Source organism: Acinonyx jubatus, chromosome A3 (genome assembly GCF_027475565.1).
Source record: "Acinonyx jubatus isolate Ajub_Pintada_27869175 chromosome A3, VMU_Ajub_asm_v1.0, whole genome shotgun sequence".
In the NCBI taxonomy this organism is placed as follows: Eukaryota; Metazoa; Chordata; class Mammalia; order Carnivora; family Felidae; genus Acinonyx; species Acinonyx jubatus.
In genome coordinates this window covers 131777290-131803305 of record NC_069388.1, presented here as the reverse complement: position 1 = coordinate 131803305, position 26016 = coordinate 131777290, and the positions used below count along the sequence as shown (strand labels likewise).

Below are 26016 nucleotides of genomic sequence, written 5' to 3'. Positions count from 1 at the left end.
AATCATTAAAAAACTCTACTGCAGTAATAATGATTTTTAAGTAGATATATGTTACTTATCTATTAACATTTATTAAGCATTAATTCTGTTCAATAATAGGATATAAAGAAAAATACATATTGTAGTATTTAGGATATAATCTAATACAGAACACTGACAGTAGACATACAGAAGAGCAAGTGTAAGAAAGCCAAATAACAATAAGACTGCAAAGAAAATGAATCATTTTCAACGTTATGTGCAAACTTTAATGTAGTGGTCTAATCCATCAATAATACTGGAATAAAAGATGTTTTTAAAGTCAATAAATTTTTAACCAAAACTCCGACATTGTTCCAAAATCATTAGCAGGAACAAAGGTGTTTGATGTTAAAATTTTTTTTTCTCTATAAATGTTATCTACAGGACTATAGACTATTTTTAGATCTCCATCTTTCTAAAACAAAACAGAGAGACCCCAAACCCTATTTTAAAAACAAATAGACAATGATGATGGTGCAGCAAATAAAGCTAAAATTAAGATCTCTCTTGAAAAATGTAAGAACTGACCCATCCCGAACCAGCTAAAGAACAATAAAATAAATGTAGCATGAAGAATGGGCATTCTAGAACCACCTTGCCGGGGCTTGGAACCTGACCCCATCACTTCACTGCTATGTGACCTTCGTCTCTCTGTCACTCAGTTTCTCATTTGCAAATTGAGGATAATAGTAATTACTTTATGAAGTCGTTGTGAGGATGAAATCAGTTCATACGTATAAGCCTCTTAGAACATTGTCAGGCGCATAATGTGTGTTCAATAACTGTAAGTTATTTTATTATAATAAATGCATAACAATACTTTAAGTATCCAAAATGAATACAGGATGAGCAATGACTGATAACACAAATATTCAACATAAAATGGTGACTTTCGGACGTCGGTGACATACAAATCATCACCAGCTCATTGCTATTGCTTAAAGTGCAATTCAACATGACCGTGCCATATATTAAAATAATATCATGTTTTATCAACCAAACAAGACCTCATCAACTGGAGGAGGTGTCGTTACCTTAGGAAATGTTAAGGAGCGATGCTGCCATTGATGCTGTTGGTTGTGAAGATGTTTCAGAAAGGTCACACCGTGAAAAAAAGGGCATCTTAGAATCGATGAAATACTGATGGGAAAAAACTGGAAAGTGGTCAAGAGAGTTAGACTACAGAAGAGTTTAAGAACAAAATTATGGGCCTAAAGTCTAATTTTCCACTGACTTCTAAGGGTGGGAGCTCTGTTTCCCCAATTAGGAGTGGTCGCTAACAGGGGTCTAGCTTCTTGCAACTACCAGGCCCCACCCCGGGGGGCGGGAACCTTCCAGCACCACATCCTTCCACATCTCAAGCACAAGGAAAAGCAGCCAGGGGGTGCTGTTGGCTCTGTGCCAGGAGGAAGAAAGTTCAAAGAATCCATAGCAACAGAAAGTTGGGCAGATTCTGGATGATCTGACAGTCTTTGGACAGAAAAGAATTCTAGGGAAGGTGAAACATTATTCTTTTCCCATTTGTAACCTTGCTTAATTCTCCCTGCAATTTGCTCCACGTTAGAAATCTGTTAAATTTATTGGATGCACAGAAAGAACTGGCTAACTGAAAACCAACCTCCCCTAAAATCCTTCTAGGTGAGGTGTTATAATTTTAACAGACTTCTCTACCAGAAGGAAAACCACATACAAAGTAAATTTTAAAAGAGATGTCAACAAAAAGAACTAACTGCTGTTAACGTTGAAAACAAGATGGGTCACGGTATTTAATCTGCCACAGATAATCCACATCAAGTACCGAAGTAGAAAAGACTCCCACGTGCTCGCCAAAATGTTGGCTCTTTGTGCAGAGCAGAAACAGTTCACCTAACTCCCAGCCTCCCTTGTGGCTGAGTGCTACCACATGACTCAGGAAGGCCAACGGAAGTGCATCTACATCACCTCCTGGCCTGGATGGAGCTCACTGCTGGTGTGCGGCCCTCCTCGCTCTCTGCTCTCGTGTGTCCAAGGAACGTGGGAGATGGACAGAGGACTCTGAGGCCTTGGAACCTGGTGACGCCACAGATGAAGGGGCGTGAGTCTCCGAGGCTCTATGCCAACTTAGATGACAGTGAACTGTCACAGGAGTAAGAAGAAATAAACCTCAACGGTACTGAGTCCAGGAGATTTGGGGGTTGTTATAGCCGTTAGCCTACTTTCCTGAAGAAATCTTCAAACACATGATGGCCGGCTCGTGTATGAAGTATTCAGGATAGGATCCCAGAATAACATGCTCATTGTTGGTCACACTTAGGCCCCCCGAGACAGAGACACGGACGGCAGAGAGCGATGACGGGTGGCCAGGGAACACAGTAAAGAATCCTCCCGAAAGAAAGGCTGGAAGACCAAGCTGTAGTGGGTGAGCCTACATACCAGAGTCTCTGAGATGGCTCTCAGAGCAAGGTCCTCATTATAATGATGTGGTCCCACGGGGCTCAGAGAAAACATGTGCGTGCTAAGTTACACCTGAAAATATTTCCAACGTCCTAAAGTAAAATGTAGAGTGAAGCATTTTAATCTGACTCCACAATGATGTTAATTTATACGATGGGCATCTCCACCAAGGGCTAAACAAAGGGCTTGAGAGGATTAAAAACACATCCGCATGGATTATCAAGATGGGCTGTGGAGATCCTTCCCTGGGAGTCTTAACAGAGCCTGGTGAAAATGTCCTGGCGGACTCCCAGAGTCACAAACAGAAAAGCTTAGGGGCCAGACGGGTAGCGGGCGGCATAAAGGGAGGGGAGAGTGGGTGGGGGCTGCAAGGACCGCAGCACAAGCCGCGGCATAAAAGCATTCCAATTCAGTTTTTTAATTATTTTTTTATGTTTATTTATTTTGGGGGGGGGAGGGGCGGAGAGAGGGAGACAGAGGATCCGAAGCAGGCTCTGTGCTGACAGCACAGAGCCCGACGCGGGGCTCAAACTCACGAACCGTAAGATCATGACCTGAGCCGAAAGTCGGACACTTAACCAACTAAGCCACCCAGGCGCCCCCCAATTCAGTATTTTTAAGACACAGTGTAGGATGTGTGGGCACTCTCCCAGTTTACGGTAGACTTTATTCACTCACGTCACAAGTGCTGACTGAATGTCCGCTGGCTGTCTGAAATCCGAGGTTTGGTCTAAAAGGTAATGAGGGTCTTTCCCGATCTGCTGCTCTAAGGAACGCTTTTTGGTAAAATAGGATGGATATAGAACAATGTAAACACAACGGCAACAACAACAAAAACGACTTAAGACAAAAAAAAAAAAAAAGAGTGAAAAGAACTCAGGTAAAAAGTAGAGGAAGAAAAACACAAAGAACTCAAAAAGAAAATAATTTTTTAAAAAACACAAAGAGTTTAATATGCATTAACCGTAACAATATGCTGCGTGTGAATTCTCAGAAGCATAGCTAAAAAGGTACTAGTGTCAGGAGCTATAATTTTGAAAATAACAATCTAACTTTTACTAGCTACTTGACCAAGAAGATGCTACGAGACATGAAATGTTAGGTTATGTTGAATCCATTCACATGCTTTTTGCTACACGTTTGGGCTTTTATCTAAAATTGCATAAATGGAACACTTCATTGAAACGAATTCAAATTTTACAACTGCTAGCCACAAAGAAAACTGGTGGAGGTGAGCCAGTCTCTCTTCTCCAGCGAGCGGGTAGCGGGATTACTGAGTGGTAATCGGTAGCGTCTTCGTTACCCCTTATGTTTGGCGAGGAGCCGACTGTGAGAAGCTACCCGAATTGCCACGAGATAGGGTCTACGGGCAGGACACTTAAGATCTAGAGCCCCTGTTGCCTTGAAAGAAAACAAGGTAAATCAGTACAAATTCCATGTTAGGATTAGAAAATGATAGCGGGAAATCGAGGCGATCTTACTTACTTCAAGCAGCTTCTTGATTTGAATATGGAGCATACAGTGCCATATTCTTTTTTAAAAGTAAATTTTCATTTATTCCAGTTTCAATTATTCAGTTGAAGTATTATTTCATGTTTTGTTAAATCTCGGCAAAACTGAGAAAGGACTCCTGGCGTCTATCGCTAGCGTAAAGGGCACTACAAAAACTAGATTTAGCCTCCGAAAATGCAGGACCTAAGTGTGTTCTTGGTAAACAAATGACGGCTGATCATACTCCACAGGCACATTAAGAACAGTTTGTGTGCTTTAAAGCAATCCACTGCCTTTAGCGTACAATAGTATGTAATTCATGTTTTTTCCAACTTTTGTCTTCACTCCAGTGAGATCAAATCATTGACATTTTTACTGACTTCTGACACAAGTCTGGAAATAATCTCCTCCCTCTCCATGCACCCTTTTATTCTTATAAATTCTTTGTTTTCTTAATGCCTCACTGTAACTGGAAATTCAGGATGGAGCTAATCATATAAGCCACCCAAGTTCCATTCAGGAAGTCCTCTCCACCCAAGTGAGACTAGGGCCGTGTTAATGAGCTCTTTCGGCCACCACGTGAACCTGGGCACATCACACTCGTGATGGTGTAAACCAAGGCTGTGCTTTACTAGGAGTTTTACTTTAAAAAGCTTTGGCCTCGTAGGGGACAGCGGATGCTTTCCAGCGATGGCTTTAAATGTGTCTTACTTAACCCAGTTTCTTAAAGCAGGAAGAATATAAATTCTCTAACTGGTGAGAATTGTTTGCAACCGCTGGCTTAAAACTAGTTGAATTTGAAAACTAATTTTTTACATACCTTAGTTTAAATTGGATCCTCTGAAGATGTATCTATCTCAAGGGCAGCGTTTTCTTCCTAGACATGAAAGGGTTTAAAATCATGTAAGATTTTAGCTTCTCTTTCTAGTTAATCAGTCTCAACCAAGGATTCTCAACCTTTCTGAAGTGATGAACCATTAAAAAAAAGATCATCCAGTGTGGGCTCACTGTTATATATAAACTTCTACATTTCAATTAATTTGCACAATGATGGCCTATGCTTGAAACTATGGGGTAGGGAAATGTAGGGGGCACCACAACCTGGAAATTAAAAATGCAATCATTTCAAATAGCCCACCCCAGGTTAGCCAGCCCTCAGCCCTACCCCAGGCAAGAAAGTTTCCCCGTTTCTCCCCTCCTGCCAGATGTCAGCATATGTGTAGAAGGGCAGGTGGGAAGTAAAGGAGCGGAGATGTTCAGTCCCAAGTGTTTGCCAAAGAAGTTGATTTTATCGCACCTTCCCTTTCACCTGCTTTTCCCTCAGTGTCACTCATCCATAAAGTAAAGGGAAACAGTGCTCTCTAGTTCTCCCTTTTCTGGGTAGGTCTGTTGATTACCTCAAGAGTGAGCCAGGAATTCAGAGATTTTAAAATTGTAAGATACTTCTAAATAGGCTGAGAATTCCTGGTGTAACCAAAAACTACGAAGTCTTAAAACCTTTTAAGTTTAGTATTTTAGCCAGAAAAATAATTTCATTCAAACAATATTTCCTAATGGTTAGTATTTGTAAGAAAAAAAAAATCATGATTACAAATATATTTTACTGCAGCACTGCGACATGCAAATGATCTAAAAGAGTTCTCAAGTTGAGAATTTTAGCAAATAAATTTCTAAAATTATTTGGCTAGTCCACTAAAAGTATTGACTGCTATCTAAAACTCACATAAGTAAAAGAGAACACAAAAACAGATTTTCCTGTCAATTTTGGAAATGCTGGTTCAGTTCCAAACGCTTCAATCTCCCAGAATTTGGGAGCTGACTCTTAAACACTCAGCACTGTAAGAAGTATATTGAGAGAAAGCAATAGTTTGCTTCCATTTCCAGTCTCCTGCGGAAGGGCTATGCCCCTGCATACCACTCCACACGTCCAAGGTGAATGGTCTGCCTTCACGTTCTGCTACGTGAACAGAACTATCTGTGGCTTAAAGTGAAGGTAGAGTGGTTTATAAAATATGGTAAAACTCTAAATGATGCAGAATCGAAGGGACGAGCAAGATCAAAACACCAATTTTCTTATCATTTTCCACCCAGCTTAAAGCAGAGCTTCACCTTTGTGAGAATCAGACTGAGCTGTATCTTATAAATAGACACACACACACACACACACACACACACACACACACACACAGACACACATTCAAAGGAATGATGGTATGACTCAATAACCCATCTGGTTTGTCAATTTCTGTTAAGAGTATGAAAAAGAAAACTTTTCCATAATGTTCACAGAACAATGAAACTGACATCTTCCCAGGACCTGGACAACCTAGTTCTTCCAGCTACAGAAACGCACAGTACAGAGTTGTGCTACTGGGCAGCAATGCTTCAGTAAAGCACCGTTCAGGCACAGGGACCTAGGAGCCATGCTCTCTCCAGAAGACTCGTGGGGAGCCCCGAAGGTGTCTGCCAGATGTGCGACTGCTCCATGAACCTGAACGCCTTTCACGAACTTCGCACACATACGACAAAACAGACACACAAATTACTCTTTCATTTGTAATCAAAATGTGAATCATCACTGTAGTGAATAAAAATTCATGAGTCAGAATAACATGCAATTTTTTTTATTGTTTTCTAAATCTAGTGGTACACTTAACACTCTAGTAGTAACTTCACAAACAGCGTAAAGAACGTACTACAGTGATCTTAGGCTGCATTTACTCACCGGAAAAAGAACAAAATGTTGCCTCTGAAATAATTACGAATTATACAATATTGCAAACCAATAAGCACTATTAATACTAAAATGTTAACATTTCAATATATAATGCCAATAACATCCTGCCTTTTAAAAACTGGTTAAAAACATTTGTTAAAGTCATGCGAAATGAACACCTTAAGAAAATGTTAGGTTATACTTCCACATCAAGGCCATAAAACCCCCAAACAGCAACTATTTAGTGCAGTGACTGGTCAACTAAGTAATTTATTCAGTATATTAATAAAAATCTATTCAGTGAAAACCATCACAAATGCAACACTAAATTTGGGCAATGGCACACCTACGATCTATGATCTTATCTGTGACTGCGGATACACTGCCAAAATTAATTCTACATAAATAAGCTATGTCAAAACAACAACAAAAATACTCAACGCATGATGACAAGGTCCATTTCTTGTACGATACTTAAATGTGATCATTCTCTTAACCCCGCTAACAATAAATGGAAAATCTCACCGGTCTTATCTGCTCTTTACCCTTGTCTTGTTACGTTTTTAAACTTTTTAAAGAAGTGTATCCTTTCTTCTGGTCCTCCCCCTGCTCCCCGGGATTAGCATGCTAATTTAGGAATAGATGAAGTAGATGCTTAATCTACACTCTGCCTGGAGAGAAGGCAATAATTTAGTTTTACCTAATTAAACATTTCCCTGTCATCTGTCAAGTGACACCGACCTTTCTGACATAAGTATTTCCTCATTCTCTCGTTCCATGAATATTTGTTAGTGCCTCTATATCACCCATGCCTCCCTGATTCTCCAGAGAAAGAATTCATGTTTCTCCCTCTCACCGCTAGGCTATGAAAAATTGGGCACACAGCTGAAAAGAGTCACGGAAAAGACCAGCATGAGTCCTCAAGCAGGCGGATGGTGCTTGTAGCCAGGTCTGGGATTTGGGGGACGGGTCCAGGTCCTAGGGAGGTTCCTGGCCCCTCCCCGCAGGCCACTCTCCTAGTAGGCTCACAAAGGTCCCGTCACTGGGGCTCCATTTTGAGCGCTGTTCATCATCTTCTTATTAATGCTTAAAGCCCTTGTTAAACCATTCATCTATCATATAGAACGCCGGTTCTCAATTTATAGAGCATTTACCTTTAGTCTCTGGGCTACTCCATAACCTATAAATTCTTGTCTCTTACCCTCTAAGAGCAAAAGTTGCTTCTGGTTCATCTAACGTCATGTCTTCCTTTGAATGTTTGATGAGGGGATGCTGTAGAAAAGGAGTCTCTAGCTTTCATTTTCTTCGGCAAACCACACCCTTTGTGTCTAATAAAATATTTCCGACCTATCTTTATACTTAGACCTTGTCACGAGAAATTTTATGGGGCTGTGTGCCAATGAAAGGCTCAATAACAACGGTGGGTTTTTAAGCTTCTAATTACAAAGACAGTGGAGGGTGAGTGATGAACCACCCTTTCTTACACTTTCCTCTGTGGTATAGTGTATGTTTCTTTCACCAAAGACCTTCCCATGCGTTAATTATTTGTGAGTGAAACGTACAAAGATGACATACATGGATGGATTCACTATAAAAACGGGTCAACTTTGTCACAGGGGTACAGTAATCCCACTCTGCTCTCGCTTGTTTTTCTTAAAGAATGCTTTCTCTTTCCTCTCCAAAGCCTGTGGTATCAGAGGAGGCCACTGCATGGAGCTCTGAAGAATCCTTGGAGAGTCTTGTGTAACTTGAACGCTGGCTTCGCTTATGCGTCATGCTTTTTAGGTTTTCATTCTGAAGAGCAGTTGGGTTGGAACTAGAACCGGGCCTCAGAATGACTTGGGAAGTCTCCCTCATTCCTTCCATTTCATCAAAACTCTGATTAGATCTGTTAGCTGGTGCACTGTTGTTGTTCAGAGTGACAGTACTGGGTGTTCGGTTCAGATTGTAGGGTTTCTGACACGCTGGCCAGTTTTCTTCAGGGCTGCTGGCTATCAAGCTACATTCGGAAGGGCTTTTCTTGTCTTCGGAACAAATGGACATCCGAGCTATGATTGGATCTTGCAGGCCACTCAAGCTGTGCGGTATTCCCCGTTTTCCACTGTGGCTGTCATCTTCAAGCTCGATGAGATTCGCCTTTTCAAGCTGGGAATCATCAGCCCCTTCGTTGTGAAGAGAGTGATTGGGAGAACTTTCGCTGGATCTGACTCCTGAATCGGATGAGTCCTTTTTGTCCAGGAGAGCATCTGACAAATATTCTTTCGCTTTAATGAAGGTTCTAATTGGCTCTGCAGTGTGTTCTGGAGACTTGGATACTCTCTCTACCTTCCCTTCAACTTTTTTATCTTTATCATCTTTGAGCAATGGAGTATTATCTGATTCTTCTGTCCCAGATTCATCTTCATCACTTGGAAGTTTCTGGTAGCGCAGTCCACCTCCCTTAAGCTTCAAATCTGTCTGGAAGAGACTTGACCTTTCTGAGGACTTCTTGCCTGGGAGAAGCTTACTGCCAGACTGGTCAGATTTCTCATCTTCTTCAGTGATAGGATCCAGGGGTGAGGCATCATTGGTGGAAACCCCTGATGAAGAATAATCTATAACATCTCCCCTCTTCATTAAAAATGACTTCCTTCCATCATCTTGCTTTGGTTCACTATCCTTCCCTTTTTCTGGTTCTAGATTAGAATGAATGGAGCCCCCTGATGAGCTCTGACCCAGATAATATGTGCTATGTGGAGAAGATCTGCCACTAATTGTTGTAGAACCTGTACCCCCTTCTAACTGAGACATCTGAGCAATATATTCTCTATAGGCATCTCTATACTCGGCCTGCACCTTATCAGTAAGCTTTGAAATTTCAATACTGGAATCCTGGGAATTGAGACTCGAAAGACTTGGGGTTCTGCGAGTTTGTGACTGTGAAGACAGAAAAAAATAAATTTAAGAATTCAAGTAAGCAAAAAAAAAAAATAAATAAAAAGGCATAAATATCAACTTAGGAAATATATATGTACACGCAGAATTTTTAGTGTCCTCAAAATACCAAATTCCTTTAAAAGAATTGTACATAACACAGTTTAATAAAAGCTGGGAACTTATGGATAATTTTACTGTTATTAGAAAGCTTTATATAATTTTAATAAAATTAGTTTATTATTAATCTTCTAAAGTATAATTAAAGGTTATATTAGCAAATAATCTTAGCATTTGTTTTTAGAACATCAAACTTTTAACTTTTATTTAAGGTAAAAATCACCTTCATTGATATAACATAAAAATTCCTCTTAGGGAAGACAAAGAAGATTAGGGTTAACATATATCTCAAAAACAAAATACTCAAGTCTTCAATGTATCTTAAAAAGAAACTTTCTCTGATGAGCACCGAGTGTTGTATGAAAGTGTTGAGTCACTATATTGTACACCTGTAACTAATATTACACTGAATGCTAGCTAACTGGAATTAAAAAAAAATTTTAATAGGAAAAAAAGAATTATTTGCTAAATACCCTTGAAATTAAAAAAAAAAAGAAACTTTACCTAATTTGTATGATGTAAAGTTACTGCCAAATTTCAGTTAAGAAAATGTACTGTAAATGCCAAGCAATAACAATAATAATTTTAAAGGATTAAAGCATAGAGTGCAATAGAAAAGACAAACACAGGATCCAAATGAACAGAAATGGAAGCCATGAGGCCAACAGTCAGATCCCAGTAAACAGAGAAATGAGGTATTTTTAAAAGTTTGATTTCCAATGTGAAGTTTTAGGATTAGAAATGCTTTAGATCTCAGAAAAGCTAATAAATAAGGAGTAAAGACTACAGATTAGGAAAAAGAGGAGGGAAATTGAAGAAAAAGAATCAAGGAAGTCTTAGAAGGGACAAGAGCAAAGGCTGGAGCCATGAAGCAGAAACAAGGAGAGGAGTCTTCCACAGGGAGGACATGACCCATCTCCTTGAGAAGGGCCCCTGCCAGTGGATTGAGACCATAAGGAGAGCACCCTTCTCCGCTCTCACATGCACTGTGTCCACAAGGCTTCAGGAATCCATGAGGTCTAAACAACTCCCAAAAGAACGTCCTATGACAATGCCAGCTGTCTCTCACTCTCGGTCCCACAACAGTGTCCAGCAGGCCTTCCAGAGGCTCCATGACACGTGAGGCCACAAGAGATTTAATGCAGAAGCAGATATGGGGGTCTGGTTGCCTTCTGCTGAGCCAGGCATTAAAGAGATTTGCAAAACAATCCCATTTTCACTAAAGTTTGCTTTGTTTGGGAAATATTGTCATTTCTCATGAAAATGTTATTTATGTTAACATGTAATGTGTTTATTTTTAAATAAATTCATAAATATTTCTAAAGTTTCTCCGTTTTTATTTCTAATATGGTAAATACTGACAGACACAAGTCACATAAACAAAAGCTATCCGGGGTCTTGGGTAATTCTGAAAAGTGCAAAGCGACTCTGAGATTACGGCAAAGTTTGAGAGCCGCCGCATTAATGGGAAGGCCATGGGTTTCCAGGTCACGGTAGGAAATGCCAAGTATGGAAAAGCAGAGAATGAGGATTTCTTAAGGAATGCTAAAAGGCATTCCAGGGAAAAGAAAGGAAGCACTGTTGGTAGAAACACAGGGACAAAAGGGTCAAGTGTGAACACATCTTCTCATGAAAGAAGGGAATTTTTATCTCAGTCAGTACCCGATTATAAGATGGTTTCCCAACATAAAGAAAAAGGTTCCGGCATATATTAAAAGATAACAGCAGCAGCAGCAACAACAACAACAACAACAACAACAACAACAAAATGTGTTTACTACCAGACTAAACCAAACCCTCTTAAAAATGGCAGACCTACCAGGTACCGCTTTTCCTAAATACCACTCACTCCCTCTCAGAACGGTTTCTTGTGGTGGCTGTTTACTGCTTTTCCTCCCTGGCCTGTCCTCTCTTCTGCAACCTGCTCTGTTTTCGCCTAGTTTCTTTTTCTTACCTTCTCCTCACTCCATCTCATGTGTCTCTCACGGTCCTCTTTATTCCTCATTCTCACCTGGCCTCTCTCTGCTAAGAACACCGGAAAGTGGAACTCACCCATTGCTCACCTCAGATGATAGAAAGAAAACGAGGATCCCTACACACTGGGCATATGTACTGAAAACCAAATTATGCTGTTCAAAGGGGTAATATGTGGCAATTTTCCAACAGAGATGTATCTTAGCCCCTGACTACTGACTTTCACAGGAAAAATAGCAAGCGAAGCCTGAACTCTATCGACAGCCCAACCAAAGTAGCCCGGCTCCCATTTACTCTCTATGCTGTTACCCTAGTGCGCTATTGTAACAGTTCTTACCCATTTCCAAAATGGTCTTATTTTTTCTTTATTTTACTGACTGTCCCCTCCAGAAAAGTACAGTTTCTTGAAAACAGGGGGCCCTCTGTCTTGTTCACGGAGGTGCTCACTAAGTATTTTCCGAATGACCACATCAACGCACCAAGATATTCTCAGTGAATTAAGTATCGCCCTCCCTCTTCAGTAATGTGAAAAATGACATTTAATAAATACCTGCCAACTTAGATTACTGTGACGTGGGGCACCTTCATCGAGGCCAAGGGTATTCAGTTCCTCAAAGCTGAAGTTCAGCGTGTAGGGGGTCTGACTGGAAAGCTCAGTATGAGGCAGTTCGTTGTGGGAGGAGCGCCGAGCAGACTCGCCGTGGGGAACCGGGCCGCTGCTGTTCTCACTAAGTAAACGCGAGTCTTCGGGGACCGCTTGGTTTTCCGCACTTCTCATTTCTAGTACCTTAACGGAAGGAAAAAGAACATCAATACCCACACTGACAAATCACAGTTTAGGAGCTTCAAAAATTATTAAAAAAAAATAAAACACTATAAAGTTACTGTAATGAAAATGAAAAGGCAGACTTCTTGTGAGTTCCTAATGGATTTGAAATGTATCTGCTTATCTTTCACTTCAGTGACACTAAAAGAAGTAGTGGCAAAATCATCACGTGTACATCGTGCGCTAATCTGGCCATTGTGTTATTATTACTTTAGTTTAAAATTTAACTTGACTCCGATGTTATTACTACTTTAGTTCAAAATTCAGTTTATATTGTGTTAACATTTAACAAACAGAATGCAACTGTGGTGTGCCAAAGAGAAGCAGAGCCAGAGAGTAGCTGATACGGTGAAACAGATTCTAATCAGCAACTATTGCAACCGGGGAAAAGAGAGCTCAAGACAGCCCTGAGCCCAATCCGGAAAGCAGTGTGGACAAGCGAGGAGTGGGGTGGGGGTCGGCGGGTGGAAAATCTCCAAGAGGAAACACCAAGGTCAAGGGAATTCTGGCCAAACTAACTTGACAGGACTCTCCGAAAGGCAGGCCAGGGTGATCAGATATCATCTAGGGGGTGATGGGGAACGAGGGGTGTGATCGGGTACCAAAGGCTATCAGATAGCGCGGGTGGGAGTCCTTTCTAAACCGACTTCACGTGATCCTTGCTAACACTGGGCGATGCAGGCCTGGCAAGGCCAGACACCGAGGCTGAGGCCTAGAGGCACAGAGAGCCTGGCTAGAGGCAGGTCAAAGAAAAAAGGCTTCGTCAGTGAAAGCGTGGAGAATTGGCAGGTTGCCTCTTCCCCAAATTTCCGAGTGAAATGTCCGAAAGACAAAGGTTACCACACACTGCTGTGGATATTCTGTCTACGAGAATACAGAAAAACAGCAGTTTAGGCCAGTGCTGATCAGCGCTTGCCTTATACGCTACTGTAAATAATTCCATAAATATAAGATATCTTACCGTGCTTCTAAAAAGATGCCAGTCCCCAAAATTCATATTCATCTCTTTCTTCAGCTCATCTATGTTACACTGAGCTAACACACGGCCATTTATGTTTGCCTGAATGAAAACAAATGCAAGTAGAAAAACAAAGAAAATATGAGATATTCTGAAACAGTAGCGATTAAAAAGTACCTTTCCACTAGCACTAAAAAAAGTCATTACAGACTAGAAAACACTGACCTAAAAAAGGTTATTAGCCTATGTAATAATATAATACACAAGCTGACTTTGATCAATATCCACCACTCCGTATTTTTTCCAAGTGTCTTAACACGCAAGTAATACAAATCACTCTTCAGGGACCAACCCGAGACCTAACCCTCCCAACTATTTCCCAAACTACTTACACCCTGTCATGAGCAATAAACACAGGTGTTAGTTCGTCTCTTCTAATCTTGTAACATATGAACACGAACCGAAGCTTCTGGGAGGGGCAGAGTCATCTGTCCTTGTTAGTGTGTCAGTCACAGACTAAGTTCCAAGTGAGGTAAGTTCTGACAAGCTTGTTTATCAGCTATGTTAGATAACTTCAGCCATGAAGAATGTCCACCCACTAATTTCCCAATTTATTGAATTCACCAAAAATGTATCACATTGGGTCTCTATAATTCTAGTTTCTCCCAAAGAACGGATGAAATTTTCTTTATTAATAATAGGTACCTTGGCTGATTTTACAAAATACAAAGCCTGGTTTTATTAACTGTGGTAAAATTACGGACTACTTGTGTTTAAAAACCGACAGAATGAGGGCGCCTGGGTGACGCAGTCACGTGAGCGTCTGACTCCTGATCGCAGCTCAGGTCATGATCTCACGGTTCGTGGGATTGAGCCCAGCATGGGGCTCTGTGCTGACAGTGCAGAGCCTGCTTGGGATCCTCTCTCCCTCTCTCTGCCCCTCCTCTGCTCACTCAAGTTAATTGTGAAGACACAAGTGCACAGAGCAAGCCCATGACAGAGGTCCTGCTGCAGAAATGCAAAGCAGTTCGCAGCACTTAAAAAACCAGGGCTAAGATGGGCCTCAGAAGCCAGGGCTGTCAGTAAAGAGCTGAGTGGAAAGAAAATGCTGTCAAGATGGAAACAAAATTGCCCACGATTCAAGTTGGAGGCCTCATCCTTTCCTGATACTACCCAAGTGGCCCGGAGGAGAGAGTCAGGTTTGTACCTTGGGAAGGCAATGCTTGATGCTTTTGCAAACAGGCATCAGCACTAACTAGATCTGTAAGGAAACTGACATCATCTGAAACCTTTCCGACTAAACGTAAGTTAAGATTAGTAAAATGGTATCTCATTTTACATGCTCATCATTCTTTACAAAACTTTTTTAGATGCCATTCTTTGAAGTAGAGGCTTCTAACTAATGTTCTACTCTACTGTAGTAAAAGAAAAAGCATAACTTAGTGCAAATATCCACTCTAACAGGGACGCAGGCTTGTACAATATGGGAAGCCTCCCCTGAATCCCAGGCGTCACTGTCCACCTTTGCGGTGGCCGGGAGAGTAGGAAGAATAGGACATAGGAGGAATAAACTTCCTCATGCATGTGAGCCTCGCACACCAAACCTATGAGGGTTCATCAAATGGGACATACTCCTAAGTCCTATTAACACATAAAAGTGAGAACTTGGGGAAAATGAAGCAAGTGTGGTTTACTCTGATAATTATTAAGTCACACATAATACAAAGAAAATATAACAGAAAAAGCCTTTACATGTTCTGTGTTGCATATTGGAGACATGAGTTACTGTTTATCTAGATGTGAAGTTCCTCAGAGCTTTGTATTTCTCATCAAGGCATTTTTACTTATAGTCGATCATTTAAAAAATAACATTGCGGGGCGCCTGGGTGGCTCCGCTGGTTAAGCATCTGACTTCAAATCAGGTCATGATCTCACAGTTAGTGCGTTCGAGCCCCGCGTCGGGCTCTGTGCTGACGGCTCGGAGCCTGGAGCCGGCTTCGGATTCTGTGTCTCCCTCTCTCTCTGCCCCTCCCCTGCTTGTGCTCTGTCACTCTCTCTCTCTCTCTTAAAAATAAACGTTAAAAAAAAATTAAAACAATAGCACTGTAATACAGCTACTGTCTTTTATCCACCTATAAACTAAGGACCAGTAGGGCAATTTTAGGATACAAAAGAGCGAGAATCACGTTTCCATTTGGAGCTTTCCCATTGCAACAGAGAATGCATCTTTGAGCTGCTGGAACTGAAGTGTTCATTGTCCACAGAGCCCGTCCCCGCACCCTCGGTCCTGCTTTGAGTCAGCAGGTCAGTGTGCACATCACCTTTTTGATTGTTGCACAATACTGAGGCAGCATACTCTGGTCCAGCCCCTCTATTTGCTTCAGTTTCTCACATACCGCATCCACATTCATTGAATTCAGTGATACCACTGCTCCTGAGGCTGGGCCTGACCCCTAGATAAGCCATGGAAAAATACATGTGTGAATAGCATTTCGTGCCAGATGCATGTGGCGCATGACAGAGAAACTCTCATGAAGTTACACCAAGAAGTACTCCAATTAACAACAAATTTTCAAACGAAGGTTAAAAACAACAAAGATGTGTAGTATGGGAAAATGCCATCAGGGAACGGACTTAGCTACTGTTCTAGTTTAATGAGCGGCTTGTATTCTAGCAAATACAGCCTGATCAAAACGACTTTTCTATGAAGATAGAGCATTCCGTGAATGAAGCCTAGGCCAACTTCTCAAATGTTTACAGCCTGACTGCAGAAAAGTAGGGTACAGCCCTCAATCACAGGAACGACAGGGGGTTAAAAAAAAGGAGAGAAAAAAAAAGGAACAAAGAGGGAAAATTCAGATGACTGTATTATAAAAATACAAAAGGTAAATGTATGAAATAATTTTTTAAATGCCTATACTGAACAGCTTTAAATGTCTCTACATACTAGCTTGATAGTCTATGAGAGCTGAAGTTTTCACACCTTGACCAGATTTTATATCCAAGGAATTTAAAACTTCCCTTTAAGAATCTATACAATAAGCACGTAAATATAAAACAGAAATATTACTTCTTAACACAGGTAAAAGTAAATACAATCCATTAAAATGTGGTTTCATTTAAAAGAAAAATCACAATAATAAATAATTCTAGTACTTACTTAGAAGAAAAACAACTTCTGAATGTGGTGACGTACTAAAGAAGTGTTTGCCCTGTGGTCAATTATATATGGATCTCCTCAATTATAGGTGTGGACACTGAGGTCTAAACAGGTTAAGTTTTGACTTCAAAGTCACAGAACAAATAGCTAGTTAGTAGCAGATTTGTACCAGAACCCTAACTTATCAGGTCTTACAACTTCCTATTTCCCTTGTTCCAACGGACTATTTTTGAAGAATTTAAAGAAACTAGGGGGCACCTGGGTGGCTCAGTCGGTTAAGCGTCCGACTTCAGCTCAGGTCATGATCTCTCAGTTTGAGAGTTCAAGCCCCGAGTCGGGCTCTGTGCTGACAGCTCAGAGCCTGGAGCCTGCTTCGCATTCTGTGTCTCCTCCTGTCTCTGCCCCTCCTATGCTCATGCTCTGCCTCTCTCTCTCTCTGTCTCTTGATAATAAATAAACATTTAAAAAATTTTTAAAAAGAAAAAAATTTAAAGAAACTATAACCACAATAAAGAAAAGACAAACCAACTAGTATAGCAGATAAAGACAACGTTCAAATGATCGGCCCTGTATACCACTCAATCTAATTTAATAATATCCTATCCTCAAGGATGTGTAAACATATTTTCTACTGCCTCTTTTACCATTATCAGGACAAAAATACACGATAACACAGCCCAAACTGCCTATTAACCGGTTGCTAAACGTTATTTGTAATGTGAGAGCACATACACACAAACAGCATATACACAGCACATATCTTTATTATATATAAATATAGCTAGGGAATGAGACCGTATTGAACAGGGAGTTGGAGTATTAATTTATGACAGTTAGGGAATCTCTGCAAGTTAACAAGTATGAGACGGACCCATAAAAGTTTGGAAGTTAATGACTTGGAATATACTGCACCAAACATGTTTACTCAGAGTTTGTTTTTAATTAAATGTAAATTTGAAACATGCATAGATTATACGGTCCGAGGTACAACTGCTTCAAAAAATACTAACAGCAAAACACTAGTATTTCCATAATTTGGTTTTCCTATCTCTATACATAGTTCTATTTTCTGCCTGGGTGAGTATAGCCAATATTCAACATGCTAATTATCCAATATCTACTATAGAAATTTAAAATGCTTTTTATGAATTCTTAATAACCATATTGGTTTTATCTTCCTTTCCTTTTAAACAGCTTTATCGAGATATAATTCACATACCATACAATTCTCCCTTTAAAAGTGGATGATTCAGTGGTTTTTACTATACTTGCATAGTTGTAAAACCATTACCACAATCCATTTTGCGACATTTTCATATCCCTAAAAAGAAATCCCTGTACCCGTTAGTAGTCATTCTCCACCCTTCAACATCCATTCCCAACCCCTGTCAACTACTAATCTTTCTGTCTCTAGACCTGCCTATCCGGGACTTTTTATATAAATGGAGCCACACAACATGTGACCCTTTGTGTCTGGCTTCCTTCAGTTAGGATCATGTTTTCAAGGTTCATCCGTGTCACGGCGTGCGTAGGCACTTTATTGTTTTTACTGGTGAATGATATTCATCTTTTAAATGGTCTTCATTGCTGCCTTCCAAACATTTTTATTCCTCAACCTGTCTCTTCTCTCTGGATGCATTTATGCTTTACATATTCTTGGTTCAAAAGTCACAGCTTGATCAACAAAATAATTATCATAATGGATTATAACTTATTCTGTATAGAATGAGTCCATACTGCTATAAAGGAACAACTGAATAAGTGAAATAATTAAGTGAAAATAAGTAACTGAATAAATAATTGAGGAATAAAAAGACAGCTTTTCCTAATAGAATTGAATTAATAATTGTAGAAGAAAGAAAGAGAAAGTTACCATTAAGAAAGCACCACAACAAGAGTGGTTGTATCTAAGATGCATCCATGTGTACTGAACTTAATGGGCAAAAGTATAAGTAGAAACAGGATATTTGCAGAGTATCAAAGTATCTCTCCCAAGATATTTATTCGTTAAAAAGGGGAAAATACAACTTTACAGTGTTGAGACCTGGCAGAGGCCGCCTTACCCAAGCGATTAAGGTTAGCATTAGCAGCAGTAAGACTCCGGCCCAGCACAGACCCTCTAACAGGATGCGCTGAGAAGGGCATGGCACCACCCGTGTGGGTCTCTTACCAGAGACATATAACCTCCAGCTGACAAACCCAAACAGAGGGACAGTCTGTAAAATACCTGACCGGTATTCTTCAGAAGCGATAATCAAGGTCATGAAAGACAAGGAAGGACCAAGGAACTGTCACAGATCAGAGAACTCTAAGGAGAAATATAAACAAACACAACTAGATTGGCTCTTGGGCCAGAATAACGACATTAGTGGAAAACCGGTGAAACTCAAAGTCTGTAGGTAGTTAACAGTATCGTACCGATTTTAACTTCTGCTCTTAAACAGTATGCTACAGTCATGAAAGATGTTAACACGAAGGGAATACTATTTTTATACCTTTTCTTTAAGTCTAAAATTATTTTAAAGTAAAAAGTTTTTTTAATCCCCCCAAAACTCTATTTCTGACTATGCTAAAAAGGAAAAGTATCATAGACATGGAACAAATTAACTCTGTCAGCTCGGGGGGAAACGTAAACTTTTAGAGTATCTTATTTCCACAGAGAATCTGGGAGCTCAGCGATAGAGCAATGCTGATAGATACCACTGTTGTCCTTCGAAAAAACAAAGTTCCACATAATTTTACTTTTATGCACCTTTAAAACGTTTGCATTTTATCAATTATTTTAAAACATAATTTCTGTATCACTGGGGATGATGCAGAAAATATACACTCTCTGAATGACTTTTAGAAGCTTTATAAGAAAAGATAAACACACACATGATCATAAGATCCCAAAGCCAGAGTCTGACTCCTGGTTATATGTAGGTAGGACTTTTTCAAGATGAGGAGTAAATTATCAATAAATTAAAATATGTTACATTGGAGAAATGGTAATTACCTGCCAGGTCTTTTCTAAAATAATCACATATAGGGGCGTGTGGGTGCTCAGTCAGTTAAGGATCCAACCCTTAATTTCCGCTCAGGTCGTGATCTCACAGGTTTGTGAGATCGAGCCCCGTGTGGGGCTCCATGCTAACCGTGTGGAGCCTGCTTGAGATTCTCTCTTTCCCTCTCTCTCTGACCCTCCTCGCCGCACAGGTACAGGCATATGCGCTCTCTCTCCAAATAGATAAACATACATTTAAAATAATCACATATAATACAATTATTTTGAAACCAAATGAGTCTTAGTAATCAAAATAATGATTTTTGGATGGAAACCTCATAAAAGGACAAAGAGTACCAAAGTGATAAGGAAAAAGAGTACTTAATAATTCAACAGGTAAATGAATAGAAAACTAATTATATTACTTTGACAAAATACAGAATGGTAATATTCTAAAGTTTATCATGCATTCTTATTTGAAATATATCAGCTATCAGTCTAGAACAGATCATTTCAACATATATCACAATTTATTTTTAAAAAATTTCTAATGCAGATATTTGAATACAAAAGATGTTAGTTTGTTTAAACTGTTAAATATAAACTTCAAAATGCACACAAGTCAGAATTTCTTTAGGGAAAAGTAAAGCTAACAAAACAGACTGAAATTGCCTCGATGCAACTATATTATCTTATATTGTAAGTAGATTAAAACTACACTCTGAAACACTATCGTTTTGGTAAATTTATTAAATAAGCTTAGAAGTGATTAGCCAGAATGAGTGCCATGCAAAGGCTAAAAGCGGCTATTAAAATAAACTCGGGCACTGAAATAAGCACAGATGTATCAACAGCCCAGCATGAGGGTGCCAATGGTTGCTTCTAATAGTCTAATAAGAAAAGTAAGAAGATTTCACTGAAAGTTTCTGTACCTTTCTTTGTTTGTTAAACCCAGAGTCACACGGCTTTAAGGAAGGAATAAAACAGAATGAAGGACACGAGCTTAAGTAAAACATCAAATAGGCACATGTAATAAACACAGGCAGCACGCTTGTCACCCCTCAGACACCTCTGCAGCAGCACCAGGCAAGGAACACACATGCGCAGTTGCACACACGCGCACACACGCACACACACAGGGTAGTGTGATGTCATTAACATGCTCTTGGTAACATTAAAACTGTACTCTCAGAACATATAGTCTTTCTATTAAAAGAATAAATCATGGGCCATACATTCAACAGGAGAACCAGGTAAATAAAATTTGCTGTGAAAAGTCAATATTCCTACCACCTACCAGTATAAAATTAATATTTAGATATTCTAATTAAAAACTGCAACTGAAGAGAACCACTTTACTAATAAGATTTAAGCACTTGGAATTCACGTGAGCACCTCATAAAATGAAATATTATCTAGCCACACTATGCTTAATGTTCAGAAATCTACTTTTCAGATTTGGGGTTTGTTTCACTGGGCATCTGGCACATGATCGATGCACTAAAATACCATTTGAAAAGAAAGCCTTAAGAGCCTTATGGCTCAAGAAATCCTAAACGTAAGGCAGAAAGTATCTGCATACTGTGATTAACAGAACGATTTCAGTGATGTAGATTTTTTAAAACTTCCATTGAAAGCCGATGCCACTGTTACTGATTATTCTTCTATACCCACTAGGGTGGTAGTAAAAATTATTAAATAGTGAAAATAATCTACAGATGACTGACAATACTGATTCAAAGTTAACTTACAACATTGTTTTAATAAAGGGCAGGGCCCTGCTAGCCTGATGTCAATGTTGTCCTTTTAACACATTCAGTATCTGCAACACCTAATGGGAATCTTTTCTTCTAATTTACATATCTACCTTATAAACAGGATTTTCAGAAAGTTACTATACATGTTAATTATATATAAATGTATTATATATTATATAACATATATATGTATATATATATATTGCGCATATATACGCATATGCATATATATATATATACACATATATATGCGCAATATATATATATATATACACATGGAGACTTGAAAAAAGGAATGCTAATGAAATTAGCTTAGTATAAGATACCCAAAACACAAAAGAAAGCTGTTGTTGACCTAGCTGGAAAATATAACTCACTCTTCAGATTGCATGAGAAATAATGAGGTCAAAGTTGACAGATAAGGCTTAACACTACATTTTAAGGGCAGCCTTTTAAAAAAAGTACCAAAAACTGCAATGAACACGATTTCATGTTTTAACTTCTAACCGTACACCAGAGTTTCAATGATATCATTACTGCAGTATATTTCTGTGGAAATATCTCCACCAATTTTGTGGCAGTTTATTAATCGCTCAGGGAAAGAAAGTTTTCTTGGGTCGAAGTCTGGCACAAAGACTTTGGAGCCTGAGGTGAATGCAATTTTTCACTATATTATTAAAGGAAAAATAAGTGAATACTTTTCCATACTGGAACAGAATAAAAATGCACTTCTAAATCACTTTACAAAGCAGGAATGACCCCAACAGAAGCCACTGAGAGGTGACAGGTGCCTGCACTCTATGTAAAACCTAAAACATGCCCACTCCTTACCCACGGCGTCTTTAGCTTTCTTGTCCAAGTCTGCTCCTGAACAATGAGAGACAGCTTGATTTGGACATATACTTGTTTGAAAACAGGTTTAAGTTCTAAGCCAGTGGTGGAAATAAAAATTATCTACTATCAAGCCCCATCTTTTTTTACTTTTTACTGAGTTACTCCCACTAGATCCAGTTTAATGAAAACCAAGACCTTCATTTTTAATGCCTGTATTAATTCCACCATTTTCATCAATCTCTAACGGCACGCTGGAAATAAGGATACTGTTCTCGACACTGCCTTTGCAGTTCTGAAGCTCTTCACAATTATACTTTGTACTATTTATCTTCATGCCTTTTCAATGTGGTATAAAAGTGATCTAAATAAAGCTGTCTAAAGGTATCGAGTAAACCCTGTGGCAGAGAAGGCTGAGAAGGAATGACCTCAGAGTCCTGATAATTCCTGCGGCAGCCTTCAAACCTAGAAGCTCGATGCGGGTAGGAGTTCCATCAGTTTTCTTCACTGCTGCATCCCACTAGAATAGTGCCTGGGAGATACTCAAGTTTGTGCAGCCAGTGAGTGATCACACAGGCATCAGTAGTAGTCCGTGCTAAATAATTCAAGGGAGGATAAAAGGGTAAAGAGAGGCTGTACCATTCCTTCTTTCGAAGGACTGCTTTTCAGTGAAATACAGCTTCTGCCACGAGCAGCATGCCTTAAATAAAAAGACTGAATACTCCTATGAGCAACCTGAAATACCGCAACAACATGCCCCGAGGAGGCCTGGCATGAGATAAGCCCTCCCCTATTGGGTCCTTCCCTTCATGGTCCCAGGATGCTCGGATGCCACTATTTCCTAGTGGGAATCGGACTGAGAGAAAGTAAAGGCACTGAGTAAATTCCCTAGAAGGCTGTCAAAATCTAAAAGTATTCAGAGCACTCAACCCAGAAATCCTTCTAAATTCTAAGAAAACAAACTGATGGACACCTTTCGGGCCACAGAAGCATCAACAGATAAAAGACTGAGTTAATCTACACTGAATGGTGTATTTGTACACTGCTCCCACTATTGAGACACAGGTCATTTAATTTAACATGGAACAGTTTTAGTTTCTGAGTCTTTAAAGCTCCATGAAATTTGCCTTTGGTGTAGTAATAATAATCACTAAGTACTTAAAGTATGCTAAGGCTGAGTAATCCTTAAGTCAGACCTATGGGGTAGGCCTGCATTTTCCAGATGAGGAAGTTGGGTATCCAAGATGTTAAGTAGTCTGTCCAAGGCAAAGAGCTAACCACCAGGGTCTATTTGACTTAAGATCAAATACCTGGCTAAGTCATGCTTAGTATTAACAGGAGCAAAGAAGGCAGCATGTCTGAGGACTGGGTTGTGACACAGGCCACATGGATCCTCGTCATACATCTATCTGGCGCTCCCCTCCAGTAAACCTCAGGGAAATCTCCCAGACCCAGTCTTGAACGTTCTTCTGTACCATGAAGCCGAATGAGGCCACAGGGACTAGAGTTCTTGAGGATCCTCAAGAGGTAGGGTAAGTCCAAGGTGGGGACCAGAGTTCTGCTTTTATTGGTTTTAGGAACCAGAGTCCTGATTAATATTTCATTTCTGAAAAGAACTTCTCTGCCTTAAAAGCTCCTTTCTAGCTGTGATATTCTGGGGAACATATATCTTGGGTCCAATGTTAATTTTTTGCCCAGTTTTATAAGATTTGGCATATATTTTCTCTAGTATAAGATTATTTTTTAAAGTTAGCATAGAGTCTTGTATTTTACATCTTCACTTTTGTGAAACACTTGGACATACCAATAACCTGCCTGGTAAGTCCTTGGCTGTCCTTCGCAAGCAAGCTATAATCATTACAGTGTTCCTTTAATGTGAGAAAACCCAATTGTTTTCATAAGGCTCTACTTTATAAAGGTTTATCAAAATTCCTTACGGTAAAAAAAGATGGGACCACTTACACTGAAAATCCCAGTTGGTTAACTCTTTACAGTCTTGCTTTATTGGTGGTATTCTATATTTATTTTTACTCATCATTCTGTGTCCGTAATGACAAGACAATTTGTCCCAAGATGTTTGTGTAGCTCCTGACTTATCTATAAGCGCCTCTTGTCATCACCTCCTGCATACAGGGGGACAGCTGAATGAGCAGACGGACTCAATCCACAGGCCTGTTATCTCAGAAATCTACCATTTTCTACTACAGGACTGGAAAGCCATATGAGCCATGAAGAGCTAGCTATTTTTTACATTAACTACTGCTATGTTGATTCAGCTCTAAAGATCCCAGACAAGGTTCCCATGTACAGATACTTCTCCACATTTCCACCACTGCTTTTAATTTGGCTTTGAACTACGTGTCTACTTTTACTAGTCTTCTACCAAACAAATTTTACATGCTATTGTCATTGTTAATTTCTTAAAAGCAAAAAAAGCGTGATAAGCATTTATTATTCACTAGGCCAATCACAAAACTACCTTTTAATGTTAAAAGAACAGCAAATAGTATGGTTATTTTACTAAACAAAGGCACTAATGTAGGCAGAGCACCTTTCTGCTTTGTTATTGGGTTTCTAAACACATCGCAAGAATTGCATTATTTCCCCTTCCCCAAAAACCCATTTCCAATTTGCTTGATGCTCCTTCACTGGTCCCTGAAAGAAACTACAGACATCTTTTAATTATAAGTCTTTGTCCACACACTCAAGCATGGGAATAGCGACTATTTCAGCATGTCTGTGTCATTAAGACCATCAAATTCTTCACAGTATCTGATTTTCATCAAAAGTTTGCTAAGGAATTTTAGCTTAGAGAATTGCATTACATGCACGAAGGTATGTATGAAAGGCTCTCTGACTAAACTAAAAGTCATTCTTGCATACAGTGGCAATGATCCACGGATAAAAGATTCCCCCAACACCCAAATAGAATTATAGTGGTTTACTGTGTCTATTATTCCTGGATAATTGGAGTCACTCAAACACTTCAGCTGAAACATTAATGACTTAAAAAGAATCACCAGCTCCTCAGTGAAAACACCAAGATGGTTCTTTCTCTTAGAGAAACCCCAAGAAACTCAAAGTTTCTCAAAGAAAAACTCAAAGAAAATTAAAGTTAAAGAACTACTGCCTACCCAAATGCATGTTTTAAGTTAAAAATTGTGGGTAAGCTCAGGATGTAGTATTTCCCCACATTAATTCTAACCGTCATGCCGCATTTTAGCACAGCTCTAGATTAAACTGATCATGTTTACACGGGCATAACATTCTGTAAATTAATCAGTAGACATTACAATACAGAGTGGGTTCCTAAATTCCACACTGAGTAAATGAAGATTTTCAGGCTCATCACATTAAGCAAATCTCTTATTAAATACAAAGTCTTGAATGAATGATAAATATATGAAATGATTTCCTATACAGTTTTTTAAAAGAAACTCGCTTTAAGGCGTTAGCCAAAAAAAGGTTTAAAAAATTCCAGCTATATAATGAACCACCTGCTTATCTAAAAATTTTATTTTAATAAATATACAGATAAAGAAAAATAGTACATTCACGCTAAGGTTTCACAAACTGTGGACACCTAGATTAAGAATGAGGCACTACAGATCCGTTTTGGTCTACACCACCTAGCTGATAATGTGCTTTTGTGCCCTCAAGGGGGATTTGGGAAACTTTCAGAAGTGTTCCATGCGTGCAGTACCAACTGCAGGCTGAAGAACACCACCAGTCAAAGGTGAAAACAGCTCAATACCAAGGAACAAATACCACCAACTGACTGCTCCTGGTGGCTGCTGTAAAAAACAAAGCCCATCCTGGTGTCATTGAAA

At 39.5% G+C, this 26016-nt stretch overlaps 1 protein-coding gene across 15 annotated transcripts in view; it reads right to left on the bottom strand.

Moving 5' to 3' along the window:
• Positions 1-350: 350 nt before the first annotated feature.
• Positions 351-26016, bottom strand: part of KIDINS220 (kinase D interacting substrate 220) — a 101370-nt gene continuing 75704 nt past the window's right edge. For 4 of the 15 annotated variants that reach the window (XM_027077824.2, XM_027077826.2, XM_027077825.2 and 1 more), the window contains 4 exons: positions 15774-15905; positions 13456-13554; positions 12219-12455; positions 6554-9577 (listed from right to left, as the gene is read on the bottom strand). In XM_027077824.2, the coding sequence (XP_026933625.1) occupies positions 8315-9577; positions 12219-12455; positions 13456-13554; positions 15774-15905 (1731 nt within the window). In that variant the 3' untranslated portion in view covers positions 6554-8314. Of the gene's footprint in view, positions 2547-3132; positions 3856-4765; positions 4823-6553; positions 9578-12218; positions 12456-13455; positions 13555-15773; positions 15906-20530; positions 20564-22186; positions 22223-26016 lie in introns of those variants that run through there. The other 11 variants (XR_008289703.1, XR_008289702.1, XR_008289704.1 and 8 more) reach the window with 6 other exon arrangements.